This window comes from Choloepus didactylus, chromosome 12 (assembly GCF_015220235.1).
Source record: "Choloepus didactylus isolate mChoDid1 chromosome 12, mChoDid1.pri, whole genome shotgun sequence".
Lineage (NCBI taxonomy): Eukaryota > Metazoa > Chordata > Mammalia > Pilosa > Megalonychidae > Choloepus > Choloepus didactylus.
The window spans coordinates 99,217,191-99,232,737 of NC_051318.1; the positions used below are offsets into that span (position 1 = coordinate 99,217,191).

At 41.3% G+C, this 15,547-nt stretch overlaps 1 protein-coding gene across 5 annotated transcripts in view; it reads right to left on the reverse strand.

The window, feature by feature from the left end:
- The window catches only part of RCBTB1 (RCC1 and BTB domain containing protein 1), a 61,470-nt gene that overhangs the window by 24,155 nt on the left and 21,768 nt on the right, over positions 1–15,547 (reverse strand). For 2 of the 5 annotated variants that reach the window (XR_005211091.1, XM_037800025.1), the window contains 3 exons: positions 15,075–15,242; positions 14,542–14,692; positions 4,672–4,838 (listed from right to left, as the gene is read on the reverse strand). Coding sequence is in view for 4 of the 5 variants with exons in the window: in XM_037800025.1 (XP_037655953.1) it covers positions 4,672–4,838; positions 14,542–14,692; positions 15,075–15,200 (444 nt within the window). In the remaining variant the exon portion in view is untranslated. Of the gene's footprint in view, positions 1–4,671; positions 4,839–14,541; positions 14,693–15,074; positions 15,243–15,547 lie in introns of those variants that run through there. The other 3 variants (XM_037800023.1, XM_037800022.1, XM_037800024.1) reach the window with 2 other exon arrangements.

The following is a 15,547-nucleotide window of genomic DNA, read 5'->3' on the forward strand; positions in this document are numbered from 1 at the left end:
GAGCCCTCTACCACAGGATTTGCCCTTGGGAAGACTGTTGCTGCAAAGGAGAGGCTAGGCCTCCCTATAATTGTGCCTAAGAGCCTCCTCCCGAATGCCTCTGTTGCTCAGATGTGGCCCTCTCTCTCCAGCTAAGCCAACTTGAAAGGTGAAATCACTGCCCTCCCCACTACGTGGGATCAGACACTCAGGGGAGTGAATCTCCCTGGCAACGTGGAATATGACTCCCGGGGAAGAATGTAGACCTGGCATCGTGGGACGGAGAACATCTTCTTGACCAAAAGGGGGATGTGAAAGGAAATGAAATAAGCTTCAGTGGCAGAGAGATTCCAAAAGGAGCCGAGAGGTCACTCTGGTGGGTACCCTTACGCACAATTTAGACAACCCTTTTTAGGTTCTAAAGAATTGGGGTAGCTGGTGGTGGATACCTGAAACTATCAAACTACAACCCAGAACCCATGAATCTCGAAGACAGTTGTATAAAAATGTAGCTTATGAGGGGTGACAATGGGAATGGGAAAGCCATAAGGACCAAACTCCACTTTGTCTAGTTTATGGATGGATGTGTAGAAAAGTAGGGGAAGGAAACAAACAGACAAAGGTACCCAGTGTTCTTTTTTACTTCAATTGCTCTTTTTCACTCTAATTATTATTCTTGTTATTTTTGTGTGTGTGCTAATGAAGGTGTCAGGGATTGATTTAGGTGATGAATGTACAACTATGTAATGGTACTGTAAACAATCGAAAGTACGATTTGTTTTGTATGACTGCGTGGTATGTGAATATCTCTCAATAAAATGATGATTAAAGAAAAAAAAAAAAAAAAAAAGAATTGGGGTAGCTGGTGGTGGATACCTGAAACTATTAAACTACAACCCAGAACCCATGAATCTCGAAGACAGTTGTATAAAAATGTAGCTTATGAGGGGTGACAATGGGATTGGGAATGCCATAAGGACCAAACTCCACTTTGTCTAGTTTATGGATGGATGTGTAGAAAAGTAGGGGAAGCAAACAAACAGATAAAGGTACCCAGTGTTCTTTTTTACTTCAATTGCTCTTTTTCACTCTAATTATTATTCTTGTTATTTTTGTGTGTGTGATAATGAAGGTGTCAGGGATTGATTTAGGTGATGAATGTACAACTATGTAATGGTACTGTAAACAATCGAAAGTACAATTTGTTTGTATGACTGTGTGGTATGTGAATATATCTCAATAAAATGATGATTAAAAAAAAAAATTTAAAAAAAAATAGGAAATGAGGTATCTACCACAAAAGTATTGGTGATGTGAAACATCTGCTTAATTATTTGGGCACAAATATTCATTGTTTTTCATGGAAATCTTTCTAAGCCATAGAATGCTTTTCCCTGTCTTACTAGTCCTTAATAATTCAGGACCATTACAATTACAATAATCCATCGTCGCTGCATGTCAAAACATGGTAATGCTCACAAGTGCTAAGGAGAGACCTGCCCCTATAGAAAGGACACCAGCCTTGCAGGCTTTTCTGAGTTCTGCTTTGCTGTCTGTCTCTCTCTCAACTTCAATAGCTCACCTCCTTCTTGGTTGCATCCTGTGCTTACTTTGGCCTGTTTTCTGCCATAACCTGAAAGTCAAAGATTTCTAAGGGAGAGGGACACAGATAGGTCTCTAGTTAGTTCAAAGTTCAAAACTAGCAACAAAGATGAAATACTTACTCCAAGTTAACTACCTACCTACCTACAAAACAGGAGTGTGGCCAGAGAAAACTTGGGCGGGGCGGGGGCGGGGAGGAGGAGGTAGCTGGCAGTAGAGAAAATAACTTCTTACAGCACTAGAAGGATTTCTAAGGACCGCCCCCACCCGTCAGTTGTTGCCGCAAGTGGCCCTCACACCTCCTGAGTTCTGGCTTCCAGAGTTAATTCTTCTCTCCTTCCTCTGTCAGCACTTCTACCTCAGTTAACATGCCTGACGCTGCCCAAAAGCAAGCAACAGTAAAGCCTGCAGCCGATTCCTTACAGGAATACATGCTGCAGGGCCACTGCACAGGCACAAAGGAAATAACCTGCACCACGTCCTGAAAGTGTGTTAGGGGACTGTCTCGTGTACCAATGAAAACACTGAGAACAATTATCCACCGTTGCACACGCTTAACGTTACAATAAACCAGGAATTCAGCCTGTAAGATTAGTGAGTTTCGTCTAATTTCAATGATCTTTCTTCTGGCACTTTTTCCCAAATATTTCAAGCTACCTTGTACAGCTGCCTTTTATTTAAAAATGGGGACTGTGGTTCCATTAAACAAGAAGTGGACTAGGAATGAGTAGATTCCAAGACATAAGGCCCATAGGCCTGGCTCGGGCACATCCCAGCCATGAAACCGTGGGCAAGTCACTTGTTCCTTCTGATCTTCTTTGGTCTTCTAGTCTGCATGCTGTCAAACTTAGTAAGATCACTGTAACACCATCAAAGGATGCCGAAAAGGGGAGTGATATGATCTGATTTGTGTTTTAGAAATCATGGGGGGACAGAGAAGTAACACCGGACAAGCAGACCTAGTAAAAGATATGGGGTCAATGATAAGAGGGGATAAAGGCTATCGAATGCTTGAGGTTTTCTTTTTTTTTTCATGGTATAATGAAAATGTTCTAAAATTGATCGTGGTGATAAAGGCCCAAATATGTGATGATACTGTGAACTAGTGACTATATCTTTGTGAATTGTATACTTTGTGTGACTACATCTCAACAAAATTGCATTAAAAAAAAAACTATGGGGTCAATAATAGGGGGAGAGTGGATATGGAATATTTTGGGTTTTCTCTTTTGTGTGTGTGGTATAATGAAAATGTTCTAAAACTGACTGTGACGATGAATACACAACTATGTGATGATACTGTGAGCCACTCATCCACTTTGGATGGATTGCATGATGTGTGAATACACCTCAAGAAAATTGCACTAAAAAATACAGCTCAAGAAAATCGCATTACAAAAGAAAAATAAAAACTATGGGGGAAAGAGACTATGGCAATAGTTCAGGCAGGAGATGACAAGGTTTGATCTAAGGCTGTGGAGGTGGAGAGGCACAGAATGACACAAAGGGCAGGAAGGCAAAAGCAATAGGATGAGTGACCTGTTAAGCATGGAGGGCAGGGTGAAACCGGTGGTGGAGGCGCCAACTAGAATGTTGTGACGTTATTTTCTTACGTCTTTACATCTACTGAAAAACAAAACAGACCTGAAGGGATGGCATCACCAAGAAAACCAAAGTACAGAACACTGTCTCACCAAAGAGTCCGAGACGCTACCACATTAAGGTTGAATTCTACAGTCATCAAGAGTGGTCCCTGTGTTTTAAAACTTCAACTTGTGAGACGAAGGGAAGAGATGTTTAGTTGGTGCAGGATCTGTATTTCCTAAACAATTTAACTCATACAATTTGTTCAAACACCATAATAACATGGAACTCTGAATAGGAAGTGAGACCTGGTAGGTTTATACAGGTTAGTGTGAAATAGCGACACATCCCAAAGTAATTTTGGCAGAGAATAAAAATATATATGCAGGGCCCCCTGAAGAGCTGGGGGGAAATACAGAAGTGTTGGGCTTCCTCACCTGGACTGTTGCTGATGTCCTCACAAACATTGAGGACTGATGGTTTGATGTGCCAAGCCCTCTGCCTTGGGGCTTGCCCTTATGGAGTTCATTACTGCAAAGGAGAGGCTAAACCTGCTTATAATTGTGCCTAGGAGTCTCCCCTTGAGTACCTCTTTGTTGCTCAGATGTAGCCCCCTCTCTCCAGCTAAGCCATCTGGGTGGGAGAACTCACTGCCACCCCCGCCCCCCAGGTGGGATCTGACTCCCAGGAGTGTAAATCTCCCTGGCAACGCTGGATATGACTTCCGGGAAGGAATCTGGACCCAGCATTGTGGGATTGAGAACATCTTCTTGACCAAAAGGGGGATGCGAAATGAAACAAAATAAAGTTTCAGTGGCTAAGAGACTTCAAATGGGGTCAAGTGGTCACTTGGGCGGGCCCTCTTATGTACTATACATAGATAACCCTTTTTTAGGTTTTAATGTACTGGAATAGCTAGAAGTAAATATCTGAAACTATCAAACTGCAACCCAGTTGCTTTGACTCTTGAAGACAATTGTATAACTATGTAGCTTACAAGGGGTGACAGTGTGATTGTGAAAGCCTTGTGGATCACACTCCCTTTATCCAGCATACGGAAGGATGAGTGAAAAATGGGGATGAAAACTAAATGCAAAATAGGGTGGGAGGGGGGGATGATTTGGGTGCTCTTTTTTACTTTTATTTTTTATTCTTATTTTACTTTTTCTGGTATAAGGAAAATGTTCAAAAAAATAGATTGGGGTGATGAATGCACAAAAAATGGTACTGTGAACAGTTGACTGTACACCACGGATGACTGTATGATATGTGAATATATCTCAATAAAACTGAATTTTAAAAAAAGAAAGAAAAGAAGAAGTTGGAAGAAATAATTAAAAAAAAAAAATTAAAAAAAAAAAAAAAGAGTGCTCCTGATCACATAACAGGTTGCGGTAGAGAAAGAGCCCATTCCACAATGCTTTTAGCTACATATCTAGTGCTACTATGCTCAAACCATACCAAGTGCATGTATGGTCTTTAAAAAAATAAAAGCCAGGCACTTACCTCTCCATCAGCTGTCAGAGCCATCGAATGATGAGAGCCACATGCTACTTCCACCACTTGCTTGTTCAAGAGATTGGTGCAGATCTGGATGGGAGCGAAGCCCGGGTTGGTTGACCCACACCCAAGCTGGCTATACCCATTGTGGCCCCAGGCGTATACAACTCCATCTGCACAACAGTCACACACAGACAATCAGCACCGAGAGAACAGCACACTTTGTCCTTTCTTCCCCACAATGCTGTGCAGCTTGTTTTCTAGCATTTATGTCTCTGGCATTGCCCCCTCCAGTCTGTAAAGCAACCACTGATTGGTGGGGGGAGAAGAGGTTTGCATGAGGAAGCTGAAGAAACAAATGCAAAATGATTAATGAAAGGACTTGATACTGACAAAGAAAGAAGGCGAGCTTTGTGTCATAAGTAAAAGTTTATAGCTACAAAAATGAGATCTTCTAGTCTCTTCATTCATTTTATGTTTCTGTGTCAGGTACTAAGCAAAAGGCCAAAAACACAGGAGAGATCAGCACAAATTTTACCATTAATTTACCAAATACCATGTCTCAGGGACCCCTTGGAGAACGTGTGTGAATGTGTGTGTGTAAGAAAGAGATACCTCTTTACAAGAGAAGCAGGTCGGAGCCCCTCTCGAGCAGACCCAATTGTGGTAGTGTGAAATCTGGTTGGATTTCTGTTATTGGCCTTATCTTTTAGAGATTCTCGTAGAGGCAGCTTCTCTGAGTTTTGAGTCCTCTCCTGAAGTATTGGTGTTTCGGGTACACACACACACACCACCACCACCACCCCCTGTCCCCAGCAAGCTGAGTCTCAAGAGCCCGTCTCCCAGAGTTATATCCTCTTCTCCTGCCTTCCCACGGTAACAAAACATCAACCTATTAAGGAAAACAGACAGGACAACAATGGGTCTCCAAGAGCAACAGTAGGAACCCAGGGGTTATGCTAGGCTGGCTGCAGTCCCCGAGCAACCAGGGAAAGGTAGTGACACTTAAATAGGCTTCTAGACTGATTCCAGACCTTGCCCAGTTGGGGCCCTCTTCCAGGTACAAGCCAGATGTAGAAAACCTCCAACATGCGTGTCACAGGAGGTTTTCCTATTGCAAAAATCATGACGGAAACCATAAATGGGAAATTTCATCCTAAGGACCCCCAAGACTGAAAGAGAACAAGAGCATAAAACCTTACAAAGTAATCCACAATGTCAAGTTAAAGTTATATCAGGTGTAAGAAATGTCCAAAACCTGTGAGTGTTTTAACTCCTAAAAGGCAGAAAAACGGACTTGAATGGTTGAGAATACGTCTTTGGAACTAGACAAAGTGATTAAGAAGTTCACCGGGAAGAACAAACAAATAAGAATAAATAGGAAAACTCTAAAAAAGAAACAGAGGGACAGCTAGCTCTACCAGATATGAAAACACATAAAAAGCTTCAATAACTAAGTTTTATTTTAAGGACATGAACCGACAGACCCATAAATAGAATTGAAAGTCTAGAAACAGACCAATTGCATAGGAAATAAAAGCAACATCTCAAATCAGGTGGGGAAAAAATGCACTTTTTACAAGTTGAGATGAGGTAACTGGACAAACGTATTGAAAAATTAGATTCATTCCTTATACCATATGCCATGATAACGCCCCAATGAATCCAAAATTTAAATGTAAAAAATAAGGCTATACAATAACTAGAAGAAAAAAAATGAGTGAATTCCTCATGCCCTGGGAGTAGGGAAAACTTTCCCATGACTCAAAATACAAAAACAAGAAAAAAGATTGAAAAAATCTAATTGCATTTAAAAAACAAATTTTACATGGGAAAAAAAACACCATGAGCAAAGGAAAAAGGAAAAGAGGAACTCGGGAAAATATGTGCAATTAACATCACAGCAAGTTAACATACCTAATATATAAAGAGCCTCTAAAAATAGAAATGAAAAAGATAACAACCCTACAGAAATAGGAATTGACAGTTCACAGAGAAAGAAATGTAAATGGCTTGTAACCGTATGAAAAGATGCTCAACCTCAGCCATAAGAAAAATGCAAATAACACCTTTATTTTTTCTCCATATCATCCTTAACTTTTTAATACGTTTTTTATTTTGAAATTACTTCAGATTTACAGGACAGTTACAGAAATACAAAATCCATACCAAGAATTCCAACATACTCCCCACCCAGAAAACCAGATCCAACAACTTTTAACACTTTGCCACATTTCCCATATCCTTCTAGCTATCTGTGTTATCTGTCTATATTCTAAACATCTGAGAGTAGGTTGTATATATCACGCACTTTGAACAACTAAATATTTCAATATACTTTTCCTGAAAACAAGGATATTCACTTATACAACCACCTTATTAAGTGCAGTTATCAAGTTAAGAAATTTAACACTGATATAAAGTTTACAGTCAATATTTCAGATTTTTTTCATATGTCCAATAATGTTGTTTTTGGGCCTTTTCTCCTCCATAATTAGGTTCAGTGCAGGATCATGTGTTGCACTTAACTGTTATTGTCTCTTTAGACTCTTCTTTAATTGTGGAAATATGGATCCAACATGATCGTTCTCATCCCCAAGCATTCAATTCAGTGGGACTCATCGTTTCCACAGTGTTGTGCTGTCTTCACCACCATCCATTGCTAGAACTTTCCCATCACCCCAGAAACCCTGTACCCTGTATGCACTGACTGAATTCTCACTGCTCCCCACCCCTGGTAACTTGTAGTCTACTTTCTATCTCTATGAATTTGCAAAGTCTAGCCATTTCATATATGTGAAATCATAAACATCTGTCCCTTTGTGTCTGGCTTATTTCACTCAACATGAAGTCTTCAAGGTTGATCCATGTTGTCACATGTGTCAGCATTTTGTTCCATATGGCTGAATAATATTTTATTGTGTTTATAGGCCACATTTTGTTTACCCATTCATCGGCTGATGAATACCTGGGTTGCTTCCACCTTTTGGCAATTGTGAATTATGCTGCTATGAACACTGGTGTGCTAATATCTGTTCAAGCCCCTGCTTTCAATTATTTCAGGTACATACCTAGAAGTGGGATTGCCGGGTCACATGGACTTCTGTGTTTAACTTTTCAAGGAACTGCCAAACTGTTTTCCACAGTGGCTACATCATTTTATATTCCCACCAACAATGAACAAATGTTCCTATTCTTTGCATCCTTACCAGCACTTATTTTCCATTTTTTAACAATAGCCATTCTAGTGGGTGTGAGGTAGTATCTCACTGTGGTTTCGATTTGCATTTCCCTAATGGCTCATGATATTGAGCACCTTTTCATGTGCTAAATTGGCCATCTGTATATCTTCTTTGGAGAAATGCCTATTCAAGTCCTTTGCCCATTCTTTTTTTAATTGGTTTGTCTTTTCGTTGTTGAGTTGTACAAGCTCTTTATGTGTCCTGGATATTAAGCCCTTATCAGATACATGGTTTCCAAATATTCTCTCCCATTCTGTTGGTTGTCATTTCACTTTCCGGGTAATATCATTTGATGCACAAAAGCTTTTACTATCGACAGAGCCTGATTCATCTATTTCTGTTGTTGCTCATGCTTTTGGCATCATATGTAAGAATCCACTGCCTAATACAAGGTCCTGCAGATACTTGCCTATGGTTTCTTCTAAGCAAATAACACCTTAACACAGCAGAAGACTGGGCTCCTGGTCACCCAGGCTGTTTTAGCTACTACCACCACCAAAGGTCTAAAATGCTAGCAATGGAGGCCACTGCTGAGCCCCTATATGGCACCACCCTTCAGGGAGACCAACTAGCCTTTCTACGGCAATGACCACCCTGGACCCATTCCACCCTGGGAGGGGCAGCCCCTCATTCCTATAGGAACTGACATGTATTCCTGCCCTCAGAGCCTCAGCCAGCACACTGAGGACTTAGAGGATCCCGCAAAACATTTCATCAGACCAGGGGACACACTCAACAGCAAAGGAGTGACTGTGGGGTTTGATGGTCCCACCACAAACTGCAATCCTCAAAGCTGCTGGCCTGACAGTGACGGACGAGCCTGCTGAAGGCACTGCTGAGGCACCAGACCAGAGGAGACAGCCCGTGAGGGTGGGATGCCATCCTCCACGCTCTACATCAGTGACCACCACACAGTGCTGGGCTCCTTACAGGAAGACTACATGGGTCCAGGAGCCAAAAGTAGATGTCTGAGTGGCCCTGTTTACCATCACTCCTGGTGACCACCTCAGGGAATTTGTGCCGCCAGTCCCAGAAATTCAGAAGTCCTGTTCCCAAAGGGTTGGACACTCCCACCAGAGGACACAGCAAGGGTCCCAGTGAACTTGGAGCTGTGGCTGCCACAGGTACCTGTGCCCCTCTGGCTGAAGAACCAACAAGCAAGAAGAGGAGTCACCATCCTAGGGGGCGACTGACACAGCTCATCTGACAGAGACGGCACTGCGGTTGCACAGTGGGGAGAATATGCTTGGCACTGGGTGATCTGCTTGCCCGGCTGTGATGGCACAAGGTCACGGGCAGCAGTGGCCTGAGTACAGCCTGGTGATCAGGGGCTCAGACCCCTATGAGGCTCTGGGTCACTCAGTCAGGTGAGCCACTCTGACCAGAAAAGGTTTCAGCCAGAAGGGAGGGGAAACTAAAACAGGTAATAAAGGAAGGAGGCTGCTCTGGTTTGCTAAGCTGCTTCTCTGAAGGAAAGATTGATGGCATCCAGAACACCTCTGTCAGGTGAGAGAGCACATGGCTGGCATCTGCTGGTTCCTTTGCTCCCAGGTTGCATTGCTTTCAGCTTCTGATTCCAATGACTTTCTCCTTAAGTATCTGTGGGTTCTCAGCTAGCTTCTCCGGGGCAAACCCTGGGGTTCATCTCTTAGCTTAGCATCTCTTGGTTCTGGTTTCAACGTCTATCTCCAAAATGCCTCTGGGCATGTTCTCTCTAAGCCTCTCTGTCTGTGTCAGCTCTATTCAAAATGTTTCTGTGTTTTATCCTCTCACAGATGACACCAGTAAACTAGTTAAGACCCATCTTGAATGGCCAGGGTCTTAACTAATCTTAGTCTAATCAAAAGATCCCACCCACTATTGGGTGGGTCATATGTCCATGGAAACAACCTACTCAAAAGATCCCACCAACAGCAGGTCTGCCCCCACAAGACTGCTTTAAAGAATGCAGCCTACATAGTACTCAATGGCGAGAGACTGAAAACCTTTCCAAGATTAGGAATGAGACAACGATGCCCACTGTCACCACTGTTATTCAACATTGTGCTAGAAGTGCTAGCCAGAGCAATCCAGCAAGACAAAGAAATAAAAGGCATCCAAGTTGGAAAGGAAGAAGTAAAACTGTCACTATTTGCAGATGATACGATTTCATATCTGGAAAATCCTGAGAAATCGATGACAGAGCTACTTGATCTGAAAGCAGTGACATGAACAGATATCTGCACACTGATGTTCATAGCAGCATTACTCAAAATTGCCAAAAGACAGAAACAATCCAAATGTCTTTCAACAGATGAGTGGATAAACAACATGTGGTATATACACACGATGGAATACTAAGCGGCAGTAAGAAGGAACGATGTCATGAAACATATGACAACATGGATGAACCCTGAAGACATAATGCTGAGCAAAATAAGCCAGGCACAAAAAGAAGGATATTATACATTACCACCAATGTGAACACTGTGAAAAATGTAAAATAAATGGTTTATATTGTAGAATGTAGGGGACCTAGCAAAAGACAGCAAAGTGAAGGAGGAACGATTATCTAATAACAGATAAGTTACAGAGAGTAAACTTAATGTTATGGGAATGCTCAGGAACGACTATGGTTTGTTAATTCCTGGCGGGGTATGGTAGAAACAAGTTCGCAGAAATGTAGTTATTTTAGGTTATTTGTTTTTCTCATTCCTTTGTTGGATTCTAGTCTGTTTATTTTCTTTGGGTAGGGTAGGAACATGTTGGAAGCAATATAGTTATTTTAGGTTATTTGTTTTTCTTACTCCTTTGTTTTGCTTTTGTTTGAAATGTTTTTTTTATTGTTTGTTTTTTAATTTTTTGATAAAGTTAAAAAAACAATGAATGTGTGGAAAAAAGTAAATGAACAATGGGGGAGGAGGAGAATAGAATGTTTTGGATGTTCTTTTTTACTCTAATTTTTATTCTATTTTTTGGAGTAATGAAAATGTTCGAAGATTGTGGTGATGAATGCACAAGTATATGATGATACTATGAACAACTGATTGTACACTTTGAAGGACTGTATGTTATGTGAATACATCTCAACAAAATAAAGAACATGGTCTCTTATGGAGTACACAACAGATTCAAACCAGCACAGACACGGTGAGCATCAGTGGTGGCCATGAACCCAAGTGTAGCTCTGTGGCTGTGGTTCATTCCACTAACAGTCCTCTTATAAACTTTTTCCCAGGGAAAGCAGCTCCCAAGAATCCTGGAGGAGCTGCGCCCAAAAACACACAGTAAGAAGGGGATCAGAGCTGCGTGTGGAAGAAGCTGCAGTGGACACGGCGCTGCACCCCCAGGTGTCCCACAGGTCTGAAGGAACTAGTCCCCGGGTGCCGGGGGGAGCTGCCCGCTGCCCCTTCGCAGCCATCGGTCCTCTCCGGAACTGCCCTTGGCTGAAGCAAAACAGCAAATGGTTACTTTCTTGTTAATACAGGATCTTACTACATAACTATTCTCAGGCATCTCTCTTTCCTCAGGAACTTCAGATGCTTTCTATTGAGGAAGGATAGGAAAAGTGAACTCAGTCACATGATGCACTTAGTCCCAATTCCTGGGGGAAACTTCAAAGCAACCCAATCCAACTGAACACCAGACCTCCGCAGCCCTGCTCTTGCCAGGCCATCTCTAAGACACCACGGATGAAACTTTGGGGTCGCCTGAGGCTTAGGAGATGGACAAAATTATCCAAGGACCTGACAGTGAAACACTACCAGGCTAGAAGCTGGGGGAGAAGAGGAGAATGGAGGGACGCAAAGCAGCCCCCATAATTTTCTGACCTTCAAGAAAACTCAGTTTGATCTTCAGGTATTGCATGAGTTAGAGAAGTAGCCATCATAATTTTATAATAAATAACTAAATTTATGGTTGCTGCAGAAGAGAAAAAAGAAATTCACAAGCCATATTTTTGTGAAGTGATAATGCCAAATGCATATTGTCCTTCAAAATATTCACCAGGTGGAGCAAGACATTCCAGCTTAATAACATGGCACTGATGAAAATATTCCTAAAGCACCCCTTTAAAAGACCCCACAAGGAATGTAAAATGAAATAGCTGTTATGGAAAAGTTTGACATTACCTCAGAAACTTAGAAGTACCAAATGACCTGGCGGTTCTACTTTTATATATATACTCAAAAGAATCAAAGCATGAACTCAAACATATTTATGCTGCAATGTCTATTGCAGCATAATTCAAAATAGTCAAAAGCAACCCTAGTGTCCATCAACATGCGAATGGATAAAAAAAATGTGATACATACATACCATGGGCTACTATCGGATTGTAAATAGGAATGATATTCTCATATATGCTTCAATGTGGATGAACCTTGAAGACATGTTGAGTGAAACAAATGAGACACAAAAGGAAAGGGAAAAAAATACCCTACAAGCTAGTAAAGCATGGAGAAGTGAACACATGTTTTTTCTTCACCACCTTCCCAAATCATACTGAAATGATAAGGAAAGGAGGGACAAAGGCATAAACACTCAAGGACAGAACATTAGAGAAGAAAACAGAGCATGAGGGAAGTCAACAGAATTTTGGAAGATGGCAAGCTGATGGTCTGTCAAAGAACACCAGAAAAGCTGACACCAAAGTCTGCACGAGGGAAAGCCACTGAGGAGCCATTCCCAGCCCACGAACCCCAGAAAGCCCCAAGGACTGGAGGCACCAGTGACAACAAGAACTGCAAGTTTATAGTGCAGCCAAAAATGGAAGCAGTTAGATGCAACCTGGTGTGCACAGATATGCTCAAAGAAGTTTCACTGCTCTGGGGAAGAGCTGAAACATACATTAACGATAGATGCACAGGAAAGCAATTAAATGAAAAAAAAAAAAATCACCAACTGCAGGAAAACAGAGAGTTGTAGCAGAAAGGAGATATCTCAGCTATAAACAACATATTTATAGTCCCAAAAATGCCAGTACTGAATACCAATTTGGTTACTATATTGAGAGGATAAAAGGAGGGAAAGTAGGGGAAAGAGAATTAAAATTCCATCTGCTACCATAAAAAGTCACAGGATAGATAGCTTAACACTGGCAATTCAGAAATAGCAGTATGAACATGTTATTTTAAAATATGAGATTAAATATCAGAAGAAACATCTGAAAGAGTTAAAAGCAGTTCTGAAGAGCAGTTGCGAAGAATGAAAAGGGGTAAGGCAGAGGAACTATTTGTCATTAAATGCTTATACTACTGGATGAGAAAGTATCCATTTAATCATTTTTAAACTGACCATTTATAACACATGTATAATACACGTAAACATATATACTATATATTATATATGATATGATGCATAGAATGCTTAGTGTATACTGTATAAAATGTATGCTAAAAATAAAAATTGAAGTAATAACAAAGAATATTTCCACAAGAAATTCAGTTATTTTTATTGATAGTTTAATTGTAACAATCAGGATATTCAAAACTGTATTATCTGGACTCTGAAAATCATTCCAAAAAGAAGAGTTACAGTTTCCTAAGGTCATCACTCTGAAGATGATCAAGTGTTTGAATGTACGTGTTTTAGTTGTTTGCTTTAAAAAACTGCCTCGGCATTTTAGGGTCAGATCTTTAAAAATACAAAAAAATCAATGACTTGCTAAAATAGAAACATGAGGAAAAAATTAAATCCTCACGTGACGACAGGTGACAAGCTGAACCAGTCAGTACTGCAGTAACAGTTGGAAAAAGCCTGACACCAGAAGGCCGATGACGCAATGCAGAAGTGAGATCACCACTTCCCCGTGCCCAGTTATATTCCATCAGCTGATGGTGCTCAGAGCTGGATCGCACAGCTCATGATGGATGCAGGGAACATGGAGAGGACTCAGAGATGAGTTACAGACAATGAAAATGCTAGAAACTCAGACCCAGGATGGCCTCCCAGGGAGAGCCAGTGAAGTATGCTGCCTTCCAAACGTCACCCTAGAGGTTACCCAACAAAAAGCTGAGGCCTATACTAAAGAGAGAGCAAAGTCTAATGTGCGTGAAACATAAAAGGAAGAATTTAGATGATCTATAACAAACTTCAAGAGTGCTGGCTACTCAAAGTGCAGATAAATTACCAAAGAAAAAGAACTCATCTCCTCTGTGGGCAAGGGGTGGTAGAGAAAAGAGTAGAAGCTGCTATCTGCTTGTATCCCCCATTCTTTCCACGATGGGACCAACATGACTACAGGGAAGAAATGAAGATTTCTCAGATTCAAGATTACACAAAGAAAGGAAAACAAGTATTCCAGTATTATCTGGGTTTATAAAAATGTATCAGGGAAAACCTGAGTATTGCCTTGCTACCACAAATCCACTGAAAGGTTAGGCTGGAAAGACCACTTACCTTGTTTGCTACATGTAATCTTCTCCAACTCCCATCAGTAGTCTAAAACCTCAGACGTCAGCCTAATTTGCAAAACATCCTACGGCTTCAAAGTTAGCCTGAAATGCTTAATTTTTTACCTGCTTTGTGTACTTCCCCTCAGAAATTAAGAAACAAAAAATCCAAGCTTAATTACCTGACACAGCCCTACCTCCTAGTGTGGAATTGACTGCCCCACCGCCCACCGAGTGCAAAGCTGGATGTGTTCTCTATTTACCTTCAGTGCTGAGAAGAACATGTGGTCCACTCCCGTAACTAAGGCTTTTAATCTTCTTCCCACATAAGGCTTCTAGCTTTTTGGGTACAAGTGTGCTCTGATTATCTCCAGTTCCCAAACAGTTACTATAGTTCAGTCCAAATACAAAGACCTAGAAAACAAATAGTTCTTCTTGAGTCATTTGGCCTAAAGTTAAGGACTCCATTCTTCACTCTGAAAATATGACACACGAGTTTGGTTTGATAGTTTAGTAGGAAGGAAGAGATAAGGTTGTTAAGAAGAATTCAGTCTCTGCTGCCGTTACTTCAGTTCCAGAACCATTCGGTTCTACCATGAAATGCAAACAGGAGTAGGAGGTAGAAGGTGTTAAATTGAGAAACTGAAAAAAAGAAAAATATCATCGAAGGCAAAGTCTTCCTGAATTTACATTTCCTTTTATCGTCCACCTTTTCTCAGACTTTAAAGGGTAGGCTTTAAAGCCCCGCCCCAAAATAAACCCAAAAACTAAATTCTAGGTTTTGAGAGCTTCTTACCTCATCATTGTCAGTAACATACAGTGCTTCATTGGCGGAAGCACCAAAGACGCACGCTTTCCGAATCGAGGCAATTTCTTGAGGAGACAGCAGTGTGAAGACTGGCCACTTTCCTAAATCCATCATGACTGGTTGCAAGCAATTCCTATAAATAAGGCAACATCTCTGCTGGAACAAACAGGAAGGATTCCAAGAAAAAAAATTACCGCTGAATTAACTAAAAAAGATGCTATTAATTAAAGCTCAGAAAAGTTAACTCCAAACTAAATCACCTCCCTTCAGTTAAATGGATCCCTCACTGCCCCCCAGCCATGTGCCCAATCCTTCCTCTGTCTTCGAAGTCAGCCTTGTCCTCTAATGAGTTGCTGGTCTGCCCAGTTACGAGTCAGCATTTACCTGTTACATGCATGCCTGCATGCAACCAGGTCATGGAGAGAAGACACACTAGCCGCGTGTATTTTTCCCCCCGGGGG